Source organism: Triticum aestivum, chromosome 6A, assembly GCF_018294505.1.
Source record: "Triticum aestivum cultivar Chinese Spring chromosome 6A, IWGSC CS RefSeq v2.1, whole genome shotgun sequence".
NCBI lineage: Eukaryota > Viridiplantae > Streptophyta > Magnoliopsida > Poales > Poaceae > Triticum > Triticum aestivum.
Window position 1 is genome coordinate 590661510 of NC_057809.1, and position 26218 is coordinate 590687727.

At 44.4% G+C, this 26218-nt stretch overlaps 2 protein-coding genes across 4 annotated transcripts; both read right to left on the minus strand.

Moving 5' to 3' along the window:
- Positions 1-2563: 2563 nt before the first annotated feature.
- Positions 2564-6294, minus strand: LOC123128761 (leucine aminopeptidase 2, chloroplastic). The gene is made up of 10 exons (XM_044548857.1): positions 5985-6294; positions 5136-5553; positions 4841-5035; positions 4526-4751; positions 4250-4376; positions 4073-4168; positions 3848-3925; positions 3396-3456; positions 3095-3282; positions 2564-2931 (listed from the first exon to the last, which is right to left on the minus strand). Exons 1-10 carry the CDS (start codon positions 6249-6251, stop codon positions 2797-2799), a joined length of 1791 nt encoding a protein of 596 aa, XP_044404792.1. The 5' UTR covers positions 6252-6294; the 3' UTR covers positions 2564-2796.
- Positions 6295-13317: 7023 nt separating this feature from the next.
- Positions 13318-24401, minus strand: LOC123128762 (formin-like protein 7). 3 transcript variants are annotated; one of them, XM_044548859.1, is made up of 17 exons: positions 24220-24401; positions 23094-23794; positions 22309-22527; positions 19959-22231; positions 19746-19866; positions 19584-19655; positions 19206-19304; positions 19045-19086; positions 16883-16963; positions 16733-16783; positions 16561-16642; positions 15906-15994; positions 15009-15080; positions 14819-14935; positions 14564-14632; positions 14412-14478; positions 13318-13820 (listed from the first exon to the last, which is right to left on the minus strand). In XM_044548859.1, the coding sequence occupies exons 1-17, from the start codon at positions 24290-24292 to the stop codon at positions 13645-13647; spliced, it is 4404 nt and encodes a 1467-aa protein (XP_044404794.1). In that variant the 5' UTR covers positions 24293-24401; the 3' UTR covers positions 13318-13644. The 3 variants fall into 3 exon arrangements, with proteins under 3 accessions (XP_044404794.1, XP_044404793.1, XP_044404795.1); XM_044548858.1 differs by having other exon boundaries at positions 15906-16000; XM_044548860.1 differs by lacking the exons at positions 13318-13820; positions 14412-14478; positions 14564-14632; ... (8 more) ...; positions 19584-19655; positions 19746-19866 and having other exon boundaries at positions 21901-22185.
- Between the last annotated feature and the right edge of the window lie 1817 nt (positions 24402-26218).

Sequence of the window (26218 nt, forward strand, 5' to 3'; positions counted from 1 at the left end):
TTTACAAGATAATTTTCTCTTTTATCATACATATTCAGCCAAAAATTAGCAAAGGGGGAAGCTAAAGAATCTACAAAAGCTAGAACTAGGAGAAGATTCGGTGAGAAAGAGTTTTTTGAAGGACTGAAAAATCCAACAAAAAATACTACAATGAAATGTGGTAAAAAAGGAGCTAGTATTAGCAAGAGGGCCGCACCTAAGGGAGCCAGACGGACAAGTCAGGCACCCCTGGGCGCTTGGAGCAACCACCTAGGGCCCACCTGGGTACCTTGGGACTTCCACTTCGGGGCAGGCACCCCTTCATCCTCCGGGCACACCATATATTTTTTGTGATTTTAATATGCAGTGGCGACCGCCACCGCATATTAGGTTCTCTCCCGTAGGTAGCGACGGAGCTTGATAAGAATTATAGGAAGGGCTAACCCATGTAGAAGGGGCCATTCACTCAAAGATTTGACAGAACTCCATCATTCATATCTGTATGTGCAAATAATATAACAAAACTATAGAAGTTAGGGGGGTGGGCATGGCCCAGGTTGGCCCTAAGGAAGCTCTGTCACTGCCCGTAGGGGATGATTCCGCTGGATCAGTCACCTCTGGCCGAGGGAATTTAAAGTCGTCGTCATCCTCAACACCAAGGAATCATTGTGATCAATTTTATCCGCTTCATCATCACCATCTCCATCTACGACAGCAGCCTGATCTCCATCTCCATGACCACCTATGAGTAATTATTTTAAATCTATTACCGTGATCATTTACTAGTGTTTATTATGTCTAGTTGTTGATGCTTTGTCTTTTATTGGTGAATGATTTATATGTTCAGATTGTTCATCATATTCATATCCCACAAATTATCTTCACTATGATGTGTTTTGAGTAGCTCCATAATATTATTGATGACAAGGGAGAGAAAATTTGTTATTGATGGTCACATGAATATACTCTAAAGATTGATGTTTGATTATATGTTGTGGTGTAATTTTCTGGTGATGTGCGACACATCGACTGCATGTCACTTCACCTATATTGGCCTAAAGCATTGTGTTATAATAATACTAGGAGAGACGTGGCTATGGTTGTGATAGTTGGCTCTTCTCCGACGTGTCTGCAGGATCGTCTCGGCTGGTTTGTTGCTCTGAAGTCGAAGCTACGGTGGCGGGGCCCCGGTGGTATAAGATGACAAACAGCAGGTGGTCCGGTCAATGATCTTCTGCGACGCCAGCTGTGCCTAGTTCTCCTTCATGGTTCTCCTTTAGAGTCGGAGTTGTGTTGTCTGGTCACCGGTGGCTAGGTTTGGCGCGGACCTTCATGCATCTCCACACGGCCTCTTCAGTGTGGGTTGAGCTGAAGGTCGTCTACGGCGAAGTTGGAGTTGTTTGCTCGGGGTTTAGGGATGGCAATGATGCGTCTAGGGGAGGAGTGATGACGATGACACCTGCGTGCTGTCTCGGCAAGACCCTCTTTGTAGTGGTGTGCGTAAGGTTTCATATGTGTGCCGCCCAGTGGTTGTGATGATTTTCGCCTGGTTCTCCATAATGAACTGGGCAACCTGGTTTTCGCTCGGTTTTCCTCAATTAACTGAGCAACTCTTCTCTTCTTAATGAATATAGGATAACTGTCATTTCAAATAAAAATAATACTAGGAGTGGATGACGGAGTGACATAATACCAAACCCCAAATTTATGAGTTCTGGCATGAGGGTTGAATAGGGACCCTGAATCTTAAAGCTATGGTTATACTTTTGTCTTAATTATTCTTCCTAGTTGTGAATGCTTGCTAAGAGTAACACATGAAGAATAGATAATCGTTGTCTTCATATTCATGATTCGGACAAAGGACACAATGGTGTTGAATGTTGATCATCATTAACATGCGAGTGTCACTTCAGTAGCCCATCTGTTGTATTTAAAGGGTCACTAATACGCAACCATGCGAAATACCTTAATCTTCACTGTAAGTTCATGGTGAGCTTGCATACAAACTCTTGCAAAAAAAAAGATGGGGCGATGGAGAGACTAAAAAGTACTTGCATGCATACAAACTCTTGTAAAAAAAAAAAAGCATTGTCATCCAGATCCAGCGCAAAGGAAAAAGGGTGAGGAAATCTGTGCGAAAAGGTAACTCAAATTTCTACAGTATATATCAGACCAAAAGAGCATCGAGGGTGTACCTGCAAGACCCATTTGTCTGCAAGTATCTATCCTTCTTGTGGCAACACGAACACTGACTCTAGCAACCACATGAGGAGCAATTTCTATGGCACAACGACCATTGATCAAGAACGAGTTAGAGCTTAGAGGTTTCCCAACTCGAGGAGGTAAACGCAGCAAGATCAACACAACGCCAACACCAGAGACAACCGTGCCAAAACCTCTGGTTCTGGCGAAAACTTCTGCCATCGGCCAACAAATCTACCCAGGTTCTTCTCAGCAGTGACTGCTTAAAAGCACCAATCGCATAGCATACGAACAAGCAATTCAGAGAGGCGACACTCAGGCCAGGATCGCATTGCACGACATGACAGAATTCAACAACACGGGCCAAATCACAGGCACAACATGAAAACGATGAAACACCATTTAATCTTTCAAGGGAAGTGTTCAACGACATTCTGTTTTATTTTCCTCCATGAAACCCTTCCTTATTATATCGCTCCATTCCATAGTCCATACGCCAGCCAAAAGCAAATAAAATCCATTCATTTTCCCTGGTACAGATGATGTTGAACACCACTCGGGTTGCTTCCTTCCGACATAGTATCAGAACCAATGGAAATCAGGGGGGATGTTCATTCAGGATGATGATGAGTTCTTGAGGACCCACTCCACCAAGGTGGACACGCCGAATCCTGTGGCGGCACGCTTCTTGTCGTTCCACACCGGCCCCGCCATGTCGATGTGCATCCACTGAACCTTCTCATCGACAAACTGCAAGACAAGCATATTAGAGTTCTGTCAGGTCTGCCAGAGGAAGACTGAACCTAGTTCTGTGGCAACTCTCTTTTTCAATTCACAAATGTGGATGCTTTGGTTTATTACTTGTGAGCTCGACTGTTTTTAAAGGACCGAGAATGCCAAAGAGATGCTATACCTGTTTAAGGAACAGGGCAGCGGTGATTGAGCCGCCCTGTCGGCCACCGGTGTTGACCATGTCGGCCACACCAGACTTCATCTGTTCCCAGTAGCTTTCCTCCATGGGCAATCTCCAGAACTTCTCCCCCGATAACTCAGATGCAGCGGTGACTTCCTGGGCTAGTTCATCACTTGGTGTGAAGATTCCTGAAGAGACATGTCCATTAGTATGCAAGACTGCGGAATACTCCACTATTTCCATCTAGGAAAGCACAGAAAAACTGAAGTAGGCTGAGAAGACAATATTAGTTTGAGCTTACCAGCAATGCTAGGCCCAAGTGCAACAACACAGGCACCAGTTAGTGTTGCCAGATCAATAATCTGCATGTCATAATTACAGTAAGTCGCAAGGCAACTGGGTAAAAAGCTGAAAGCAAACTAATGAACAACACTTCTCTAGTCTAAAATCATCTTCCAACAGATATGATAAGCATAATTGATTGTTTATGTCTGTTGTGCAATGCATGAATCTTTATATGGCACACTAAAACGGAATAAGGCTTCTCTAAGTAGACCAAGCAAATAAAGTAGTGTCCCACGATGTTGAACAAGGATATGAGTTTTATGAGCAGTACAGCTTTTTCAACATATCAGCATTACAACTACAACAACAATGTCCGATTGATATTCCGCTTAAAGTTTTCTACAGCAATCATCAAAGCAGCTAAATCTGTATGAACAGAATATGATGCCCGGAGAAGCAATTCATTACCTTGTCAACACCTTGATTACAAGCATAGACCAAAGCATCAGCAAGCGTAAGCCTCCCTTCAGCGTCAGTGTTATTTACCTACAGGAACATAATAATGTGCAAATGAATACAGTGTTGAATGAAAACCAGTGGGCAAACTGGACCATGAAAACAAGGATAGGCATCACACAATGCTCCACGCACCACGCATATTCTTGTATTTTAGGATGATCAGAAGAAACATACCTCAATTGTCTTCCCGTTAGAGGCAGTCAAAATGTCACCAGGTCTCATTCCTGTGCCACTAATCATATTCTCACAGGCAGCAACAATAAAGTGAACCTGTGAGGAAGGAAATCATTAGCAAATACGAATAAAATTAACAAAAAGGTTGCTGATGCAAGTAACTGAAAACTGAAGTACCTCTACTCCAGGAGGCTTGATTTGGGCCAAAGCTTTTGCTGCACCAAATACTGCTGCTGAACCTCCCATGTCAAACTTCATCAGTTCAATACTGCAGCCTGGTCCAGTCTTAATGTTGTAGCCTCCACTGCAGATAAATTGGTGAATCATGTGTTCAGATATAACAGTCATCAATTATTAATATCACTGCATTCTACCAGCATGAGAAGGCATATTGAAGATGAAATATTAACCCAGTACTGTAATAACCCATAAAATATGCAGAGCTGTACAAACCTGTCAAAAGTTAGACCCTTCCCAACAATAGCCAGCTTTCTCTTGACATTGCCGCCAACGGGTTTGTAGCACAAGTGGATGAAGTGAGGAGGATTTGCAGAAGCTGCAGCAACTCCCAAGTAGGAGCCCATCTTTAGCTCCTGGCATTTCTCTACATCTAATATTGTGGCAGTGAATACATCACTGTATTCAGAAGCAATCTTTGATGCCTCCTCCGCAAGTACAGCTGAAAGGACAGCATGTCAGGATTGTAATGATAAACCAAACATCGTAATGGTATCTATGAAGTCTGTGATTGACTGAAGAGTTACTGACCAGGGGTAAGGACATTTGCAGGTGCGTTGACAAGCTCTTTCCCGAAAATCACGCCCGAGGAAAGATCATTCACATACTTAAGTTTCTGGTCCAGCTCTGAACCAGAACCCAGTCCAATAAGATCTACTTGTTTAAGATGCACCTTCTTCGACTCAGCCTTGAATCTGCTGTCCTCATGCAAGCCAAGCACGGTTCCTGGAATTCAAATAGATAGAGACCATCCAGCGTCAAGTCAAAACCTTTGATAACTATCGTAATGAAAGAAAAGAAAATATGCACAAGAGCATTGCAGTACCAGAAGCGATTGCCGCGGCAGCGTTGAGCTTGAACCCTTCCTGGATCCCAGCTGGGGATGCAAGGACAATAGCAACGCTGCTAGCCTGAGCAGACTTGGCAACCGATGCAACGGACTCACCGATACCCCGGCAAGCCGCGGCGGTGGATGGGGCACTCTGGCCGAGGCCAACCAGAGCCACCCTCTTGAAGCCCTGCCCAGAGAGGCGGAGAACCACCGACTGCCCGGCCTTCCCGGTGAAATCCTCCTCGGCTGAGGCCTCAGACAGGAGACCACTGAGCTGGGCGTCGAGCTTCTTCAGCACAGCATTCTCAAATTTGGAGTCTGAGCCTTTGTACAGATCCTTCTCCGTGACCGCGACGGCGAGGATGTCGCCCTTCCAGTCAGAGAATTCAATGTCCTTGCCGGTGAAAGCAACCTACAGGACATGGAAGATACACAGTTGAGCTCACTGGGAGTGAAAGCAGTTACTCTACATCGCCGGAGCAGATACTAAAATCTAAACGGGCACGAGATTTTCCATGGGAGAAGACTAAGCTGATCCCGATCTAGCAGTTCATCAGTGTTTATCAACTAAAAAGAGGAAGTCTAGATCAATGAATTCGCGGCATACTCCTAGTCCTACTACTGATGTAAGCGTCGTCAGCGTCCGATTGATTTTCCATGGGGGCACACTAACTCGATCTCGATCTAGCAGCTCGTCAGTGTTTGCACTAACTAAAGTCGAGACTAGATCAATCGACTCGCGGCAACTGAAAGGACTACTTCCACAGTCCTACCACTGTCTACTGAAGCAAGCATCCTGATCCAACTCGCTCGCACAAAAACAGGGAAGCAGCAGGCACGCACCTGGGGGAGCTCGACGGCGTTGGCCTTGGTGAGCCCGAGCGCGGGGACAGCTGACGCCGCGGCGGAGGTGTGGCCCATCCTGGCGCGGTGCCCGAGCGGGCGTCGGAGAGCGGCGGCGGCGCCGAACGACGACGACGACGGATGAGACGACGAGGCCGCGGGGCGCGCGCGGGGGAGGCGGCGCAGCAGGTGCGGCGCGCGGCGCAGGAGCAGGCGGGAGGCGACGGCGACGGCGGCGGAGGCGGAGGTGGATGCGGCGGACGCCATTGGAGTGTGGCGCGGGGCGAGGTATATATCGGCCGCGGTTGCGTTCGCAGCCGTCCGATCGGGACGCGCCCGCTCCCCTTGTAGCATGCGTCATCCTCTACCTGGACGGCGCCTGCAGCCCGCTACGCGCACGCGGAGGCCTGCCCGCGCAGTCGTGTGCCTGAGGCTGCCTGGTGGGGACGGGGGTGGTCCGGGGCCACTAGTCGGTGAGACGCGTTGTTTGCGTGCGGGCTGTGCTGAGAGGGCGGGCAGTGTTGTTTGTCGCCGGACTAGCGGTAGGATGGATAGCGTGGAGGTCGAGGAGTCTGGAATGGATGAGCGTCTTTTTATTGGCTCCGTTCTTTTTGTTTTTGTTTTACGGGAAAGAGCGATCCGTGGACCACGAGATCGAAAGTGTTTGTTTTCGCCTAGGTAGTACTCCCTCCGTTCGGAATTACTTGTCGTAGAAATGGATGTATCTAGATGTATTTTAGTTCTAGATACATCCATTTCCGAGACAAGTAATTCCGAACGGAGGGAGTAGATTATTTTTAGACCTGGCGTAAGTGAGAGTACCGTGTGCCTTGCGCTCTCTCCATTTTTTTTCAAATTTTTAAAAAGAAAAACAGATTGCATTATAATCCCTTCATTCAATGATGCAGCGCATATACATATTTATGAAAGTCAAATCTTTGCAGATTTGACCAAGTTTAGAGGGGAAATTATATGTATCCACGGTAGTACCAAACATACACAATATGAAAATATGCTTCATCATGTATCTAATTGTATGTATGTATTTGGTATTCTGGGTGTAGATATTTTTCTTTATGCCTTGGTCAAAGTTTGCAAAGATTGATATGCTACGAAAGAGCTGAGAGGGGTTGTTTAAACTTCACTGCATAATACGACAGTGAAGAGAGTAGAGCCGCTGGTCCTAGATGCTCGTACGGAAGAAAATGTGCATGATAAACAGAATTACCAGGCCGGTCCGACAGATTTAGGAAGATTTGACCGCTTCAGTGCTTTTAGTCGTCGCTATGTGGTTTACACAGATTAGGATGTTCATTATACTGCCATGATTGAAGATGAATAGATCAAAAGTATTTTCGCAACAACAAAAAAGTTGCACAGGGGATGTAATAATAATCATGTAAATATGGACGGTTTCTGACTGTTTAGTTTAGTACTAACAATGTTACATCACATCGTACAAACAGCGACACATGGGAAATGTACATAGTGTTAGATCCTCTGGATCGATGTAGGCTAGTGATTCCGGTAAACCTACCTTCTCCTGGTCCAGATGAGGAACTTCCGGTGCCGGCCATGGTGACGGTGGCCGGTGATGGCAGTGAGTGGATGGCGGCGGTAGTGGAGCTTCCCGTGAGCACCGCGCTAACCCTAGATCGGTAGGGAACATCGGTGGGGCTTGCGGCAGCGATTAACCTCGTGAAACGTGCCTCAGCTCCCCACCTCTTTTTATATAGCACGGGTCACAGGGGCCCACCAACCATGGTTTGGTTGGGCGCCCCCGATCAGGGCGCGAGTCAAGGACCCGTCGAGCCATTGGGCTCGATCGGGAGGAGATCAACCTAACATTCTCCCCCTTGATCTCAATTTTACTTTTAACTTTATACTTTATAGTTTATTTATTTCATCACATATTGGTATATAGAGCATGTTTCATCGTCACAACTTAATTGCCGTTAGAATTCATACAGCTACAACATACGTTATGTTCAGAAGCAAATTCTGTTCCTTTTGGGCCTATCCAGGAATCATAAGGCTTTCCCTTAAACCCATGTTGGCTAAGTGTTCCTTGAACACATTGGGTGGTAAGCCTTTCGTTAGCGGATCCGCAAGCATATCCTTTGTCCTTATATGCTCGAGACTTATAGTTTGATTCTGGATTTTATCTTTCACAACATAATACCTTATCTCTATTGTTTTGGCAGCATTACTCGACTTGTTGTTGTGAGCGTAAAATACTGCGGGTTGGTTGTCGTAGTACATCTTTAGTGGTTTGTGTATACAATTTACCACTTTCAAGTCGGGTACAAATTTCTTTAGCCATATCGCCTGCCCCGTGGCTTAGAAGCATGCTATGAATTCTGCATACATCGTGGATGATGCAACTATCGACTGTTTGGAGCTTTTCCACAAAATAGCTCCGCCAGCGAGAGTGAAGACGTATCGTGACGTGGATTTTCTACCATCTCTCTCCCTCGCAAAATCTGCGTCGGAATACCCTTTTATCTCTAGGGAATCACTTCTCTTGTATATTAGCATGTAGTCCTTCGTGTCTTGTGCATAACGCAATACTTTCTTTACCATCTTCCAGTGCTCTATGCCTGGATTCTCTTCATATCTACCGAGTACCCCGGTGATAAAAGCTAAGTCAGGGCGAGTGCACACTTGTGCATACTGTAAGCTGCCAACAGCCAAAGCATATGGTACTGCTTTCATTTGATCGATCTCGTACTGATACTTGGGACATTGGAATTTCCCAAAACTATCACCCTTGACTATAGGAGCAGGTGTGGCTCGCATGCATATTATACTTTTTAAGAACCTTTTTCAAATTATGCCTTGTGCGATAGTCCTAAGACTCCATTGTTCATATCTCGATGAATTTCTATGCCCAAAACATATGATGCTTCACCAAGATCTGTTATGTCAAAATATGAGGATAAGAACTTCTTTGTTTCTTGTAGTAGACTAACATCACTGCTAGCGAGCAGGATATCATCCACATACAAGATTAGGAAAATATATTTCCCATTTTAAACTTTGCATAAATGCAGTTATCCTCAATTTTTTTCTTTAAATCCTAAACTTTTAATCGTTTGATTAAACTTTAGATACCACTGCCGAGAGGCTTGTCTTAATCCATAAATGGATTTCTTCAGACAGCATCCCATATTTTCCTTGCCTTCCATGATAAAACCCTTGGGTTGTTTCATGTAGATCTTTTCTTTTAAATCACCATTTAGAAAATGCCGTCTTATCATCCATTTGATGTAACTCTAGATCAAAATGAGCAACTAATGCCATTATGATTCTGAAGGAATCCTTACATGAGACTGGAGAAAATGTCTCATTGTAGTCTATCCCTTCTCTTTGTGTAAATCTTTTTGTCACGAGTCGTGCTTTATACTTTTTTATATTCCCTTTAGAGTCATACTTAATTTTGTAGACCCATTTACAGCCTACTGTTTTGGCTCCTTTAGGAATTTCCTCTAAGTCCCAAACATCTTTGGAACTCATCGATTTCATCTCGTCTTTCATTGCCTTCATCCACTTCGATGAATGAGAGCTTCTCATGGCTTCTTCATATGAGGTGGGATATTTTTCCATATGAACCATTTCTGTGTTATAAACTTTAAAGTCAGTAGAAATAGCTGACTTTCTAGGTCTTGTAGACCTTCTAAGGGCCTCAGTTTCTGGCACATTCTGTGCCTCAACTTCTGGCACTGCTTCTAAAATTTGCTGTTGCACCTCCCTTTCATGCTCAACAACGGGTTCAGTCGGCTCCTGACAGACAGGTTCTGGGTCTACCCCCATAGTTGTCATGGGTGGAGTTGCAACTGGTAGAGAGAAAAATGGCTCTTGAATCATCGGATTAGGTGCATGCACCCTCTTCTCCTCAAGATCAATTTTTCGAGCTACCAAGCTTCCCCTCATCATTTCGTCCTCTAAGAAGACTGCATGTCTCGTTTCTACAAACTTTGTATATCTGTCTGGGTAGTAGAAACGAAAACCCTTTGATCTATCTGGATAGCCAATGAAGTGGCAACTCACTATTTTGGGATCTAACTTTGCAATGTTTGGATTAAACATTTTAACCTCAGCAGGGCAGCCCCACACCCTGAAGTGTTGTAGGGAGGGCACCCTTCCTGTCCATAGCTCGTATGGTGTTTTGGGCACCGACTTGCTTGTCACTCTATTGAGAATGTGAATGGCGGTTTTAAGCCCCTCCATCATAATCCCAATGGCAAGTTGGAATAACTCATCATGTTGCGCACCGTATCCATAAGTGTACGGTTGCGCCTTTTAGCTACTCCATTATTTTCTCCCATAGTGGGATACATTTAAAGCACATGAGTTATCATATCTTTCTCTTGCCAGAATTTCTCCCGCCATACGGAATTTTGACATAATATTATGTCAGCTTTACCTCGTTACGCAGGTATTTTCCCAGACTTTTCCCGCCATGCAGGTTTTATCATAATCATCTTTTTCCGCCATGCGGGTAAGTCCCTGTAAGGGAACATTGCCAAAATTGGCTCTTTTGATTGCATATTCAATCATCAAATTTAGGAATAAATCTGAATGGTCTTTGACACACATGCTTGATCCGACGTTGGTCAAATTAAGCACACATGTTGCTTGTTTCATCTCAAATCATGTTGACTGAGAAATCTTCTTCATAGAGAGTACATGAAGGACATTCATCAACCAAGACTCTCAATGATCTATCTTTTTTCTTTTGATGTCATTCTTTAGAGAGAACATACTTCCTCATGTTATGACCTTCCCTGATCATCTTTCGGATCACAAGTACCCAGCCATTCGCTTTCACGAATGAAAGCATGAAAAACTTTTAGTCTGAGAAAACATAGCCAATAATCAACAATAATGAGCATAAAAATAACCCTACATTGGTCTGGTTAAAAAAATATGCACATTAAACTTTTGTAAAACTTTCTTTTTATACTCTAAATCACCGTTGTGGTAGAATTAGAATAAAACTCATTCTTCAACATTAATTCCATATCACCGTTGGACGAAAATGGAAATAATGCATATAACTCATAAACAATGTGATGATAGTATTTCTATTAAACAACTTTGCTAAGAAATAATCATCATCATCAACTTTATTGCAGCGGAAAACTAGCAATATACATTTCTCAGTCTTTATCAAATTCTCTGAAAAAAGGTCACTTTGATACAAAATTTATCAGAGATTTGAACTTTTGAACATAAGACTCATAGAATTATAGTACTGTTATCATCAACATTGGTCAGAAAATAACAATACCATATTTTAACTTTAAACAAATATATTTCTTTTGTCATAGCAGAAACTATCTGCATCTTATTTCACCCGTAGGGAAAAAATTACTAAGAACATTTCTTCCAATTAAATTTTTCCGTTGGTTCCAATTTAATTGGATGATAAAACTTTTACTTTGCAACAGAAGCTTTACAATATTCTATTAAAAAACAATTCTCTACTTTTTTACTCTCTAAGAAATTTTAACCGTTTGGTTCAAAAATGCATTAGAGAAGCAATAATTTAATTTTTTACTTTAGTTCTATTCACTTTTTAAAAGAGCACCTTTAATTTCAATAATAAAGCATGATCATGTTATTAACAACGTTGGTCATAAAAATAACATAATCATATTCATCACTTTAATAATCACTTTAACATGCTCTTAAAAACTAATACTATATAAACTTTTATTTTCTTTGTAAAAGAGCACTGATTATTTACGTAGCGGACAAACATGAATAAAAATTCATGAACCTTTTACATTTTATAGAAACTTTTATGTTACTAAAACAAAATTCATGAACTTTATTATGTCCTTTATAAAATTCATGAACTTTTCTTTTTCTGGAAATTTTACTTTTCTATTTCCAGATACTTTTCTACTCTTTTTTTTATATCTTTTCTATTTTCTAAACACATTTTTCGTTGGAAAAATTGCATAGAAAAACTATTTAGAATCTGCCCATAAAACTGGACAGAAAACTATATAAAAAAATTGCAGCTGGCCTGTGGCCTGCTCACGCGCACTCTGCGCGTGCGTCGCGCCTGGCAGAAAACGGCCCGGCCCAGCGCCCGCCAGCGGCTGCAGCCGGCCTTGTCCACTTTCGGCCCATTGGCCCAGTTCGGAATTAGGGTTTTCATCGTGGTCGTTCATTGAGATCGGACGGCCATCCATGCTTTTCTCCCGAACAAAACGGTGAGCGAGGGAGAGCCGAGCGCAGCCTCGGTCAATCCTTCCCTCCCCCGCGCCGCTCGCGGCTCGCGCGTCTCTGCGCCCTCCGGCCACACCGGCCGCCGGCGACGGCATCAGGCCACCGCACCGCGCCGCGGCTACCTTTTCCCTTCCCCTCTACTTTCCTCCTTCCTGTGACAGAGAGAGCGAGAGAGAGACGCGACGAAGCCCTCTGATCCCCTTCGCGCCCGCTCCTCTCTCGCCCGCTCGCTTGGTTCCGGCTCCGCGAGCCAGCAGCCCCTTCCCCCTCCCCACTCCGTTTCCACGAGAGAGAGGAAGACAGAGAGGCTACCCCTTTTTCTCTTCAGCGAGAGGAAGAGCGCGGCCAGATCGCGCCGTGGCTATCCTCCTCGTCGGTCGCGCGTCCTCCCTTGCAGTGAGCGCGCCGCCGCCGAGGGATTTGGCCGCGGTGCTAACCCCCTTCTTCTTTTTTCTGCGTCTTTTTCCTTTCTTTTCCGCGAGCAATTGCTAGCTCCGGTGGTTCTTCTTCCGGACGCCTCGGCTTGCCGATGCGCGTCTGAATCGAGAGGAACGGCGCGCCCATAATGGCGGCGCAACTTTTCCGGTGAGGTCCGAGGCCCTTCTCCGGTGATTTACTTTGCCCTGTCTAGGGTTCTTGGGAGGGGGGAGCGAGGGATCTCTTTTTTCCTCTGTAATTCTTTGTACCGAAAAAACTTAGCCTAGCATGGCTCTGATACCATTGTTAGAGATCCTCTGGATTGATGTAGGCTAGTGATTCCGGTGAAACTACCTTCTCCTGGTCCAGATGAGGAACTCCCGGTGCCGGCCATGGTGACGGTGGCCGGTGATGGCAGTGAGTGGATGGCGGCGGTAGTGGAGCTTCCCGTGAGCACCGCGCTAACCCTAGATCTGTAGGGAACATCGGTGGGGCTTGCGGCAGCGATTAACTTCGTGAAATGTGCCTCAGCTCCCCACCTCTTTTTATATAGCGCGGGTCACAGGGGCCCACCAACCATGATTTGGTTGGGCGCCCCCGATCAGGGCGCGAGTCGGGCTCGATCGGGAGGAGATCAACCTAACACATAGTTGTAAACGTATGAAAGGAACCATTTACAAAATTTGTTTGTCGCCAGGGGAAAAACCCCCAGAATATACAACATATGTATGTACCAACTTCTGTCCCTATGGACAGTGAGCAGCGGTACAAAACTGTATGAGCTTTACTTCCCTATGGACAGTGAGCAGCAGTGCACTATACGGCTACGTGCTAAACGCGTCGCTATATCAAGTCTACCTATCAATCACATTTGCCACATTGGTATGCACTACTGCCTGTGACTTTCTTTTTACACGGAGCTTTGTCTTCCTGGCCTCCACTTTCACACGGTAAGAAATTAGTGGAAATCGGTCCTGTCTAAGTTTCGACGACGGGTCAGTCATCGGTCGGAAACCCCTGGCTCCGGCGACCCCGCCTTCTTGTGAGCGGCAGCTGCCTTCGCCTTCTCTCTCTCGGCTTCCATCTGGGCTTTCTTCTTCTCCGCCTCCGCCTGCCTGAGGTTCTCGGCATGCGCCCGCTCGAAAGTTTTCACGAAGCTTAGCAGAGTGGAGACAACTGTCCACAAAAAAAAGGGGGAAACCATGCTGCTGTGAATAATTCGACCAGTATTGTGTTGGTGAAGATTCGTTTCTACAGTATTTATCTTTTTTTCCATGAAAGGGGGAAATAGCATAAGCTGTTAGGGACATTTAATGTCGACCAGTGTTGGTCCATTGATTTGGTTGATGCAATTATTACAGTCTCAGCCAAAGGTGGTTCTTAAGGCTCGACCAGACTGAGGACTGCAGGAACTCATGATGATTTTCTGTCAAACCAGACTTTTACAAGTGTAAATGAGTTGGTGAGATTGACACAACCAGGGAAGGGCGATTAATACTCCCTCCGGTCCATAATTATTGTCGTGGTTTTTGAACTAAAACCATGACGATAATTCAACAAGTAATAAATTTTTTGGGAATAAAGTATGTCTTAGTTGAAACATGATGAGTGCAATGGGAATAACTTTTGAAGCCCATGCCCCATGGAACTTTTTCTCACATGTCTTGTAAAATGAACAGTTCTCATCTTCCTTTTTGTTCGGACCCATTAAGACATGCTTTTGTATATTTGCAGGATAAACAAGCTGTTCAGCTCAGAAGAAAATACCTTGCTCAAATGGACACCGCACAGGATCTTCACCAAAATAATGTGCTAGAGAATCCGCGCTTTTGCCCTAAAAGCAAAATAAATAAAATTTAGCATGGAACACAGCATGATGTGTGCAGCAAGATATTGACAGCTTGCTAGTCCAGGCATACCGCTGTACTGTAAAGCGAAGCTAATGACCTCCCTTCAGCTTGGGCATCAGCCAGAAATTCCTTCAGTTTCTGAAACAAAAACTCTTGTTGAGTAGTGCAATTGATATGCTAATGGTAGTTAACTGAATGGCTAGTTGGTGCCGTAGTTAGTAAGGTTGTCTCCATGCTTTTCCTAAACGCGTTGTTATACAATTAGTGAACAATGAACAAATATATCTAAAGTCCAGCCTATGCAGAAATGAATGACACCCTGACCTTGTAAAACGTCTCAGACACTGGACCATCTTTTTCAGATGTTGCCAGTTCCTGCTCAACCTTTTCTAGTCCCTTAGTTATCGCTTGCATTTCCTCCGCCAAGTCTTTCAATTGGATCTGTTTGTCCATGATGTGGTGAGAAAGAAGACATAAATTACTAGAATGGATCTAGCATTAAGATATGAGCTACCTTTGTGGCGGGTTCTAAATGCGCAAGATCCTTAACAAAATCAAGAACTTCAGGAAGCTTGCCTGCAAGAACCTGTGGAAGCAACAAATCTCGATGAAAGTTCATTGATAAAGTGCACATTCTCAGAGGCTAGCACAATGGTATCAGTTTCATGATAAGAACTTCACATGGACATACTGAAAGCAAGGCAATCTGTCCACACTTTCTTTTGAAGAAACAGATGTACTTTTTTTTTGTCGAAGAAGCAAAAGCCCAAGAAAGACCATGGTTACAACCAAAAGAAAACAAAAACACCACCCCACGCCATCGAACATGGATTGATGTCTGTCTTTTATTGGAAGGGGCCCACAATAGGTGGAACACCTTATAGGGGCAGAACTGTCCAGCCCACTAATCAGTGCAGTTGATCAACAGATTGTCATTGCTGTAGGAGAAACAACAGTCTTTTTCTTTTGAGAAACTACAAACAGCAGTCTTTGTCACTGCTGTAGAAGAAACAACAGAAGGTCCCTGAACACTGATCAACCAGAGCACACAGTCATTGCAAATAAAGAACTGATCATCCCACTAATGGATGCAGTTGATCAAAATGCTGCTTCTGAGGAAGAGGACTTTAATAGTAGCTACCCTTTCTTTTCCTTAAAAAATGATCAATAACTCATAATGTGATTGGAATGACATCACTAAGCAGTAAGCACAACACTGGTAGACCGGATCTATAAGGGCCCAAATCTTGGGAATACAGGCATGCATGTGTGCGAAATTTGTAGTATTATGCAGCAATTCGCCTCCCAAACAGAAAGAGCAAATAAAAAAGAAGAGACGATATCCAAAACTTTGAATCTTATGATAAGAGAACATGATCAAGGAGAAAATAGCTGAAATTAAGTACCATACCTTGCACAAATAATGCATGAGAGTCATCTTATTGTTTCGTGCCCGTATATCAATGAGCTTAAGAAGACTATCTAATCTAAATCCAATGGCTGAACCTGAAAAGGCACACTTGTTAGAAGAAGAAAAAACTGAAAAACAGGATCATGGATCAACAGTTCACTATTGATTTTAAGAGGTTCCTTATAAACAAATTCTCAAGATTGTGCCTTTTTGGCTTTACACTATTGTTGACTATCCAGTTAACGTCTGAATACAACTTAAAGTCTTGTCCCAAATAGTAACAAAAATTTCAGTTGAACTGATTTCTGTCGCATGATATTCCGGATTTTCTGGCTTCTTTTCCCCAAACGAGTTGAGTTTAGATAAGATGGCAGAGCAACATACACTAGCTATAGTAAAGTTGGCTATCTTATTTGGAAATCAGTATGTAGTGCAATATTGTTCCAGTTCTTAACCCCTAGCTATATTTCCACCAGTAAATGATCCAAAATTATTTTAAATGACATTTTCTTCTGGCGCGCTATGTATAATAAAATTCAAATAAGACATTGATCGACATAAAAAAACATGTGCACTACATTTATCCATCTTAGGTCGTTCATTTGGAAAATCATGTGGTAAATACAACAATCTTACACTGGGTTTGCTGACTCACCCCTTGCAGTTCCTTGGTTTAATGCATTCCCCAAGGAAAGAATTGTTTGCATCACTCGCTTAAGCTTGTCAGAGTTCCTAACCTGGCCAAGCAACATCATGCATGAACAATGTATACACAACATCTCAAAGAAGAAGAGTCAAAGACTCCAGATAAACTGACTGCTATGTACCTCTTCAGCAACATCATTAATGGTATTCAAGTTATTTTTCACGTCTGCAACCTGAAACAACATATATATGGATTCAGCAATGGCTTAAATAGAGCAGTCAGGATAGTCCATAGAGATAAGGAATTTATAAGGATGTGATGTTATTCTGACCTGTGTAAGAAACTTTATCTTAAAGGATAAGATTCTCAGTTTTGACTCCACCCTTGGCACTTTCATCATTTCCAAGAAGAACTGGAAACACAGAAGAAAGTCAACAATGAAGTTATTGCTTTAGTGTTTTCAAAACGAACAATGTCTCATTCCACAATTAGTTGATGATGGACCATCTATTTTGTAAGTATGGTGACGACATGATCCCTTATATGGACCATGATTTGGACAAAGCTGTCAATATGAAGCTAATTTTGAGTGTGTTTGAACAATTATCGGTTTGAAGATAAATTTCCATAAGAGCGAACCTTTTACTGTTCAGGAAGGCTAAGGAGAACGAGCTTACGCGCAGCTTTTTGGCTGTGGTTTGGGCTCATTCCCTTTAAGTACCTTGGCATTCCCATCCATTCATCACAAATTTCGTAACCAAGATTGGAAAGTTACCGCAGACCGTCCTGAAAAGTGCCTTAGTGGTTGGCAGTCTAAAAACTTATCCTATGGCAGCCACCTAGTCCTTATTAAATCCGTGCTGTGTAGTCTACCGGTCTTTATGATGTCCTTATTAGAGATCCTGAAAGGGGTCAGGAAGAGACTTGACTTTTATCAGTCTCACCTTTTCTGGCAATTGGATCAGCACAGGAGAAAATACCAATTAGTGAGGTGAGGAATTTTATGTACCCAGAAGGACCAAAGTGGTCTCAGTATTCAAGATTTAGATACTAAAAAATAGCAGAGGACGGGGTTTGGCATCCACTTTTGGAGTTAATAATGATTGGGGGAAAAATATTTTCATTGGTAAGCCAAACCAATGGACTCCCACTTCCAGAAGGGTCTCATGAGGTTTAAAGAAGCCTTTCTTCAATTTGGCTCATAATCAGTGAGGATATGAGAAGATAAATGGCTAGGGGACACTTCCTTTTCTACTGCGTACCCCCCAGTTATTCAACATTGTGTGGCATAAGGATGCCACAGTTGCCTCTGTTCTTGGGGTGGCAAACCCACTCATGGACTTCAGTCGGGCGCTCATTGGTCAGCATTTTGGTTGATCAGAATGCCCTTGTCCTGAAGGTGGCAGAGGTGCAACTATCTCAAGAACAGGGACTCATTAGGTGGGATTTGCATACCACTGGAATTTTTTCGGTGCACTCCATGTATTCGGCTCAACAGATATGTGTGTATGTTTCAGGTCGAAGAACGGTTATGACGACTCAGATTACCACTTAAAATCAAGGTGTTCCTCTCATTTCTATGCCAGGGAATTATCCTCGCAAAAGGCAATTTGATTAAACGGAATGGCAGGGGACACGCGATGCACTTTTTGCTTTCAGCAGGAAACCAACCAACATCTATGTTTTGATTGTGGATTAGCACGCATAGCATGATGTGCTGTCAATTTAGCATTCAATATTAAACCACCCCTCAGTATTTCAAATGTTTTTGGGTCGGGGCTGCAGTGGTTTTTTGGTCCATTTGGCTATGTAGAAATGGTGTTGTGTTTGACAAAAAAAGGTCAATCTAGTATGCAGGTGTTTCTCCCATGTACCAGCCAGCTGCGGTCCTGGGGGTAGTTACAGAAGGTGCGGCACAAAGACCTGGTGGAATTTGGCGCAAAGAAGCCTGAGTGATTTACCAGGGAGTTTATGTCCCTGTTTGGATGGCCTGTCAGTGATAGGCTTCTTGGTCTCTACTGAGGATATGGTTATGTGTGACATGTCACACTTCTTTGTTAGGCCTGTGATGGTGTTATCTGTGGTCTATCTCACATTTTGATTAGGCTACCTGTTGGTGAGTTGTAATAAATGGTGCAGTAACTGAGGCTTTATGCATCTACGATGCAGAGGCCGGGGATAATAATGTTGAAACTAGGCCTGTTAGTACATTAGCTATATTTGGCAACAGCAAAGATATTGCGGAAATGACTGTTTCAGCATGCAATTTCCCAAGAAACAGCCAGCAGGAGATATGCATCTTAATTTTTCACAATGCATAGTGCAACCTGGCATATCACCTAAATGTGAAACAGCTAGGTTCTATGACCTACCTCCCACTAAGATCATGCAGATCTCCCCTGAAGTGAACTATTCGGTTCGGTTTTTAAATGCTTAGCAGACAGAATTCATCACTAAAGGAAATAAAATAAAATAGCACAGCAAAACACTGACCTGCTCACATTTTCCTAGATTATCTTTGCTGCCTGTATAACCCTGAAAAGGTGGGAGGAAAGCTCAGTCACTATAGAGAACCGATGGAAAGAAATTCCGACAACATGAATAATGAGTGCCTAATGACATTTCCAACAGAAATACAGTCAGTAGAGCTGTACTTTGAGCAGTTCCATTTCTTCCTTAGTTGGGCAGAACTTTATCAGATAATCTACTTGATCACCATCAACGATGGAATCATCAAGGGTAAGCACTGAAGCCTGGAAAAAAAATTCTGATCAGCATAACCATTACATCTTAAATTGTCAAACACCATTGAAGACAGTAAGACTTTATCTCCAGTAAAATTTATGGCTATACGTTTTAAGATGTGGCAATACACCCCTAACCAGATTTGTCAAATGACTTGTAAGTTATTCTGTTCTTTCAGCGAGACCATCAACAATGCCAACATTCTTCTACTTGTCAAGAACTCCTGATAACTCTCACAAAGTTTCTATGTTGAGACAACATCTTCAATTAAACATGAAGTTAGTTACCATCAAATCAGGCAATGGCATCTTAATGTTCCGCAGCATAATTTCACAATTCTTTGAACGCTGGAGGTCAATCTGCAGAAGAAAAGTGCAACATTATTTATTCAACATTCAAGTTTTCATCTCATTGTTTAGTAGTGAAGAGTTGCTTGGGGATATAAGTACCAAGTGAACTTTTTCTTGTTTTGATGCAACAGGAGGACGTTGGCGTGTCCGTTTTGCATCCATACTTGGCATGGATACTGAGAAAAGACTTTCAAGCTCAGACAGATCAATCTCTGGAGTCCTGTTAAACATACGTGTGGACTAACATATCAAAGTGCCCGGCCCATTGCTATTTTAATTAACAAAGAATGTCGCAACAAAATATTTTGATACCTAGATGCTTCATCAGACTTCTGTGTATCTGCCCATAAGCTTCCCTGTGTTGGTCTTGACACTTTTACCCAGTGTAATGGCTTCAGAGGTGTCCTCTTGGATGGCTGGTTGGCACGCAAACCTCTAGGGCTTTTTGACCGGACTGCGCTGCGGCCCTTTGCACCAAATGATAATGTAGGAGGCGGCGGTGGGGCAGCACTGACAACGGTTCCTTTGCTTGGCAAAGAGTTTGAAGAATTCTTAGGAGGTGGGCCTGGTGGAGGTGGCGGTGGTCGGGTTACTGATGGTTTTTGTGAAGCATTGCCGGCCCCAGCTAACTTCGGAGGAGGCAATGGGGGTACAGGTGGTGCTGACCCACGAGATGACATGGTATGCAATGGCGGGGGAGGTGGGGGAGGATGAGGGGCAGCAACGAGTAACAGGGGTGCAGGTGGCGCCGATACACGAGATGCCATGGTATGCAATCGTGGGGGAGGTGGGGGAGGATGAGGGGCAGCCATGAAATGTCTACCACTTGTGGATGGACATGAAGAAACCAACGAGCTACTTCGAGGTGGAGGAGGAGGTGGTGGTGGAATGGTTGGTGCTTGCAGCCTTGGAACTGTTTGCGAAAAGTTGGGGCTCAAAGGTGATGGAACCGCATATTTTGATGCTGAACTGACCTTTTTGTCAGCAAACTGCAGATGAGATGATGAAACTAAATGGTTATTAGGTAGTGGAGGAGGTGGGGGTGGTGGCGGCGGTGCACGTGGAGGAGAAAATGATGATTTTACCAATGAGGGGGGTGGTGGCGGTGGTGGTGGTGGTGAAGATCGAACTTTCTTTGGCGGGGAAGAAATTTCATACGCAGTAAACGACTGTGTAGAAGAATTTGCAAAAGGTGCTCGTGGCAGTGCTGGTGGAGGTGGCGGAGGAGGAGGCTGAGGTGGTGTAACCGTTTCTTTTCTGCTTACCAATGAGGGAGGTGGTGGCGGGGGCGGGGGTGGTGGTGAAGATCGAACTGGTGGGGAAGAAATTTCATACGTAGTAAACGACTGTGTAGCATTTTCAAAAGGTGCTTGTGGCAGTGCTGGTGGAGGTGGTGGGGGTGGAGGCTGAGGTGGTGCAACCTTTTCTTTCCTGCTTGTCTCCTGTTCATACACAGTGGCTGCTTTTATAGGAGGAGGGGGAGGTGGCGGTGGTGGTGGTGGGAGCGGCGATGCTGGGTTAAGATCTGATCTTGTGACTGGAGTTACTAAGGGCCCTGAGTCTGAATTCAGAGGAATTGCAGGCAACATCACCGGTGAAGATGCTTTAGGGGTACTAGATTCCTTTAGTATACAAACTGAAGAAGCTGAAGCTGTAGAAGTATCAGGCAGTGACTTGAGAATCTCGTAAGAAGATTCTTGTGATTTAACCAGTTGTTCCGTTGCAAAAGCTTGTGCAAAGGCTGATGGCTCTGGAGGAGGTGAAGGGGAGGGCATGGTTGATTTAAGGGAAACACTGATCAGACTTGTACTAGTATTTATGGGTAAGGTAGGGGGAACAGGGGCTAATGAAACAGTGGCCGGTCGGGGAGGAAGCGGAGGAGGTGCACATGATGGTATCCAAGATGTTGATGATCCCGATTTAGTTACCATAAGAGGTGAAGGTTCATGCTGTATTGGAGTTTGTGAACCAGGCTTCCCTGCAGATGTTGTCGCTGATGCCTCTGATGAAATTTGCACAGCAGAATCAGATGGCAGTGGCTGCGGTTGAACTGGTGAAAATACAGGCTGGGGTGTAACTGTAACTGAAGATGGTGCTACTGATGAAGCACTAGCCTTTGGCTTTGTAACCTCTGATGGTGAAAACAACACCGAAGGAGGCTCTGTTCGTGAAGGATCCAAATCTATTCTATGTGGTTTGGATGGAACTTCCGTTGGACTTGAATGTGGGGGGCCTTGTTTAAGTTCAGTGCTGCCAAGCATACCAAAGTGATTTTGAAGCTTCAGCACATGAGCAGAAGAGTTGATTTCACCAGAGAAATTATCAAAGCCAAGTTCTTCTTGAGTATCAAAAAAGGTTTCAGGCTCATCAGGAGGAGATGCATTAATATTTCCTTGGGAAGTAACCTGGAACCTTTTCTGGGGTGTGTCCAGTGCAATATCCATATCCCCATCCAACCAGTCCAAATGGTTGAAGATATCTAGCACTTTAGCAAACTCTTCAACACCAAGTCCTTGTTTATCTTGATGACTCAAAGGCTCTGTCGTAACAAGCGAAGTAGTTGCATCCATGTCAGAAAAGATAACCTAGCATCAACACAAGTTGCAAGTAAAAAATCATGTATACAAAGTAGGCTAGTTCTCAAGTTAATTTAAACACTTGCCTCAGCTCGAAAATCTTTAGGGAATTGATCTTTTGCATTCCATAGCATGTCTATTTCATCACGGCTGAGCATCAAGATGTTTGACCTGATGAAAGCGGTGTTGAACATGACCCGGAATACCATCTCCTCGCGATCTAGATCATCATACAAGTTGCTACACTCTATGACAACGTCACCTTGGACATGACATTGAAGGTTTATGTTCACCCGTTCATCTGCCTAAGTACATAAATGGTCAGTTTAAGAGTATTAAAAACTATATACTTCTAAAGATCATCAACATGATAGCCTATTAATGTGACAATGCAGTAACAAGGTTTTACGCAATTTTCACAGCTTAGCAGCAAGGTCCTAAAAAGCTATTGAAAGCTATCAACAATAGAATTTTAATATACAATGTAAACAATAAAATGCATTAATAGATGTCAAATTGAATAACCATAACAAAAAAATGTATCACATCAAGTACTTTTTGACTAAGAAATATGGATGTTGGAGTACTGAAAAAGGCACAGTTGAAGTCTCTTGATATTTTTCTTTTCGATCAACCTTATAAGTAATGTTTTTGCCAAGTCGCATTTAAAAATTACGATACTAAATTATGATATAAATATATCTATATGAGGTAGCGGAGCTATCGAGCGGAGGTAATTGAAGCTATCCCGCTAATCGCTAGCAAATGCAGTTATAGCTAGCTATTTAAATCCTTAGTCCAGTACTAAGCCATTAACAATTAAGGACATGCAGATTCACTTCAAATAGATTATCAGAAAATGAACAATTACCTGTGAATTAAAACGGACAAGATTACTTGTTTTGGGGGTTGAAAAAAGAACTTTGGGAGTCTGATCATGGGGCATGAGTGGATCTGGACCATATATCCTGAATATCGGACAAAAACCACCTTGACTTTGAAAATCAGGAAGCATCCTCAAAGTCAGACAATCCAGTGTGAGGGCTCTATCAGCGGGAGGCCACTCAGGCATGACATTCCTCATCGAAATATACCGCAAGTATCTAATTTGAGAAGGCATGGGATTTAGAGGTGAGAACATCTCCAAGAACTCGGAAGATGATTGTTTGTAGAGCATATCCAGTGTTTTCTGCTCATCTGAATACTGGCCCAGGTACAACAAGAGAGCGGCTAGCATGAAAGCCAGGATAGGCCAGCACCCTTGCTCGCAGTGCATTATGAGTAAGTTGTGCTGGCCCAGAGAGAGCCAGCTTTCGCTGGACTTCAGGATGCAGTGGACCATTTCGATGGTGAGAAGTGGACACCCCTCGTAGTGGCCCGGGTAGTCCAAAACAGTCATGCCATACTCGGATAAAATGTGGTATAAGCGGCTTTCCTCTGCCCGAGTCCCGAAGTTCGTGACCATGAATGAGTGATCATGGAAGTCTTCTAGAAGATGTGCTGCGATGCCTCTGGTGTGTGCCTCGAACTGGTCCTCTTCCGGTGTATTCAAGGAGAAGCAATGATCGAAAACTGAAACAAATACAAGTGACATGTGTCAGCCATGCTAATACTCAACTCTGTTCTGAATTCTCAAATGGCTATTTAGCCACTGAAAATAAAGCTAGGCACGTTCTGAAAGGCGACAGAAATCTGACTGGATTTTCTCATTTGGAACGTGGTAACTAATAAGCTAAACTGGAGGAAATTTTCCGGTTAATTTCCTTCTCTAAACCAGCTAGTGCTTGCTCACCGCAGCTCAAATCAACATTTAAACTACGCTCAGTTGCTTATACTACTTGGGACCAGCAACAGATCAACCAAACTGAAACCTTCAAACCTGTTTCTTCTACTAAAACGGCCAGGGTGTAAAAATGCGAGTAAAAATGCAGTCGTCTGCTGCACGCAAGCAGAGCAGGCGAACGGCACGCAGAGGAAACAGCTCCATCTCCATTTACCGTAGATGTTATCCGTGATGAGGAGCACCCCGTCGGGAGGCTTCTTGAAGAAGAACTTGCGGAACAGCGCCATGGCCGGGCCCTACCCAGCGAGCCCCACCAATCCCTGCTCCGATCTTATCCGGAGGAGCGAGCTCCAGCAGCCCCCGGGCTCCCTCCAGCAACGGATTCGGTCCAGCGACTAGCGGAGCGGTAGAGGGGGGCGCTGTCGACGCCGCGGGCTGGTCGGCCTCGAGATTCGGGCCGCGGCGATACGGCGGGAGAACCGCAGACGTGGGAGGAGACAGCGGCCTGCTCTGCGGAATCTTCGCGCGGAGGGCTCCGGATTGCTCGACGAGCACGGGGGGAGAGGGGTTTGACGCGGTGGATTTGGGCGGCGGTGATTCGGGGAGGAAATGGCGAGAGGAGAAGCTCGGCGAGGGGGAGGAGGAGGAGAGGGAGGCAGGAAGACGACCAGAAGCGATGTGCGTTTGACTAATTGATTAATTGTTTTCCGGCGCAGCTGTTAATCTCTCCTCAGTTTTATATGTTTCTTTCGTACCACCCCCTCGCTTTTGAGAGTTTTCCACTTTTTTGCATTTCTCTCTTGAAATCTGTTTATTTTAATAAAACTGATTATTTTTAACAGAAAAAAAATTGTGTATTGGGTCAACTTCATGCGTAATCATTTGCAATTAAGCCCCGTGTGCATGCGCGAGAGCAGTCCTTTATTGAACCAGTACTAGGCAACAAACAAAATCAGAACTGGTAAAAGGGTATTTGCAGGACAAGGTAAACCGCTGACTGTTTTTGCCTTGGTTGTTGCGTTAAGAACACAATGTCGGTTTACCATGGTGGAGGTCGAGGAGGAGCCGTCAGTTGCTTTCACACACAATAGTTAAAATTAACTTGCTATTTTTTTCTGTTTCTGGCCAATCTTTTTTGGGTGCTCTGATTTGCACGCTAGATCAAAGCGGTGACAACAGGATTTAAAAATCAGGAGGTAAAACAGAGGGCATGATGAGGATGACGAGGCTCCTCTGACGTACTGCAGGGCGCAGTTGGGCCACTGACAGGTGCCCACCTGTCAGTGGCCCAACTGCGCCCTGCAGTACGTCAGGGGAGCCGAGTCTGATGAGGAGCGAGTGGTGGGCGATTCGGCGGGCACAGGATCCGGGTGGGGCCGGCGCGCGGTTGGTAGTTGGCGTTTGCCGCCAGCTGAGAGCTGCGTGCGCTTCAGCGGTCGAGCCAGTAGCACATCACCAAGACGTTAACGAAGCAGCCATGTAGTAAAAGGAAATGTTTACGGTTATCCAAAGCTGGCGCATGCACTCTGTTTTGTTCAAGTCCACAAGCTTGTGCTGCGCCCGAAGGGGTCGGGGGCACGTCAAGTGTCTGCAAGAGAGTTCGGGCCTCTCCTTTTCTTTTCCTTCGGAAAGGCCAAATGCCCACATATTAAGTACTGTATCACGGATCATTGAAAAAGGGCCTTGCAGAAATTGCAAAATACACCCAAGTTTATGGGGGTGTCGAAGGCTTCTTATTCCCGCGTCCATCGGCATCGCATCGTGAGCAATGCTTATTGCCGCTCGTCCCATCAGATGCAAACTTGTTGACACCCAATTAGATTATAGAAGAAGTGGTCGGGAAGTCGTCGATGGAAACCATAAGACACTGACATGCACGGTCTGAGATCACCGCCCCGCAAAGGAAAACATGGGATAGGGGTTGTACAACACAAGGCCGTGCCTATAGGGGTGTGCGGCCGCACAGGGCCCCACATTTTGCAGGGAGCTCAAATTAAGAGCACTTCAGTTACTTCAGGGCAACAGGCTCCGGCCTCCTCTAGCCGACGCGTTGTCCATTGTCATCATGTTCGACTTCCAGCACTTCGATTGATCGTTGCTAGCTGCCGCTCCAACTGCTGGGGCAATGGCTGCACGGTGGGCATCATGGGATATAACCTTCGCTGGAGAATTTTTCCCACCACTGATGCTATGAACGGTCGCGGCATAGCTAG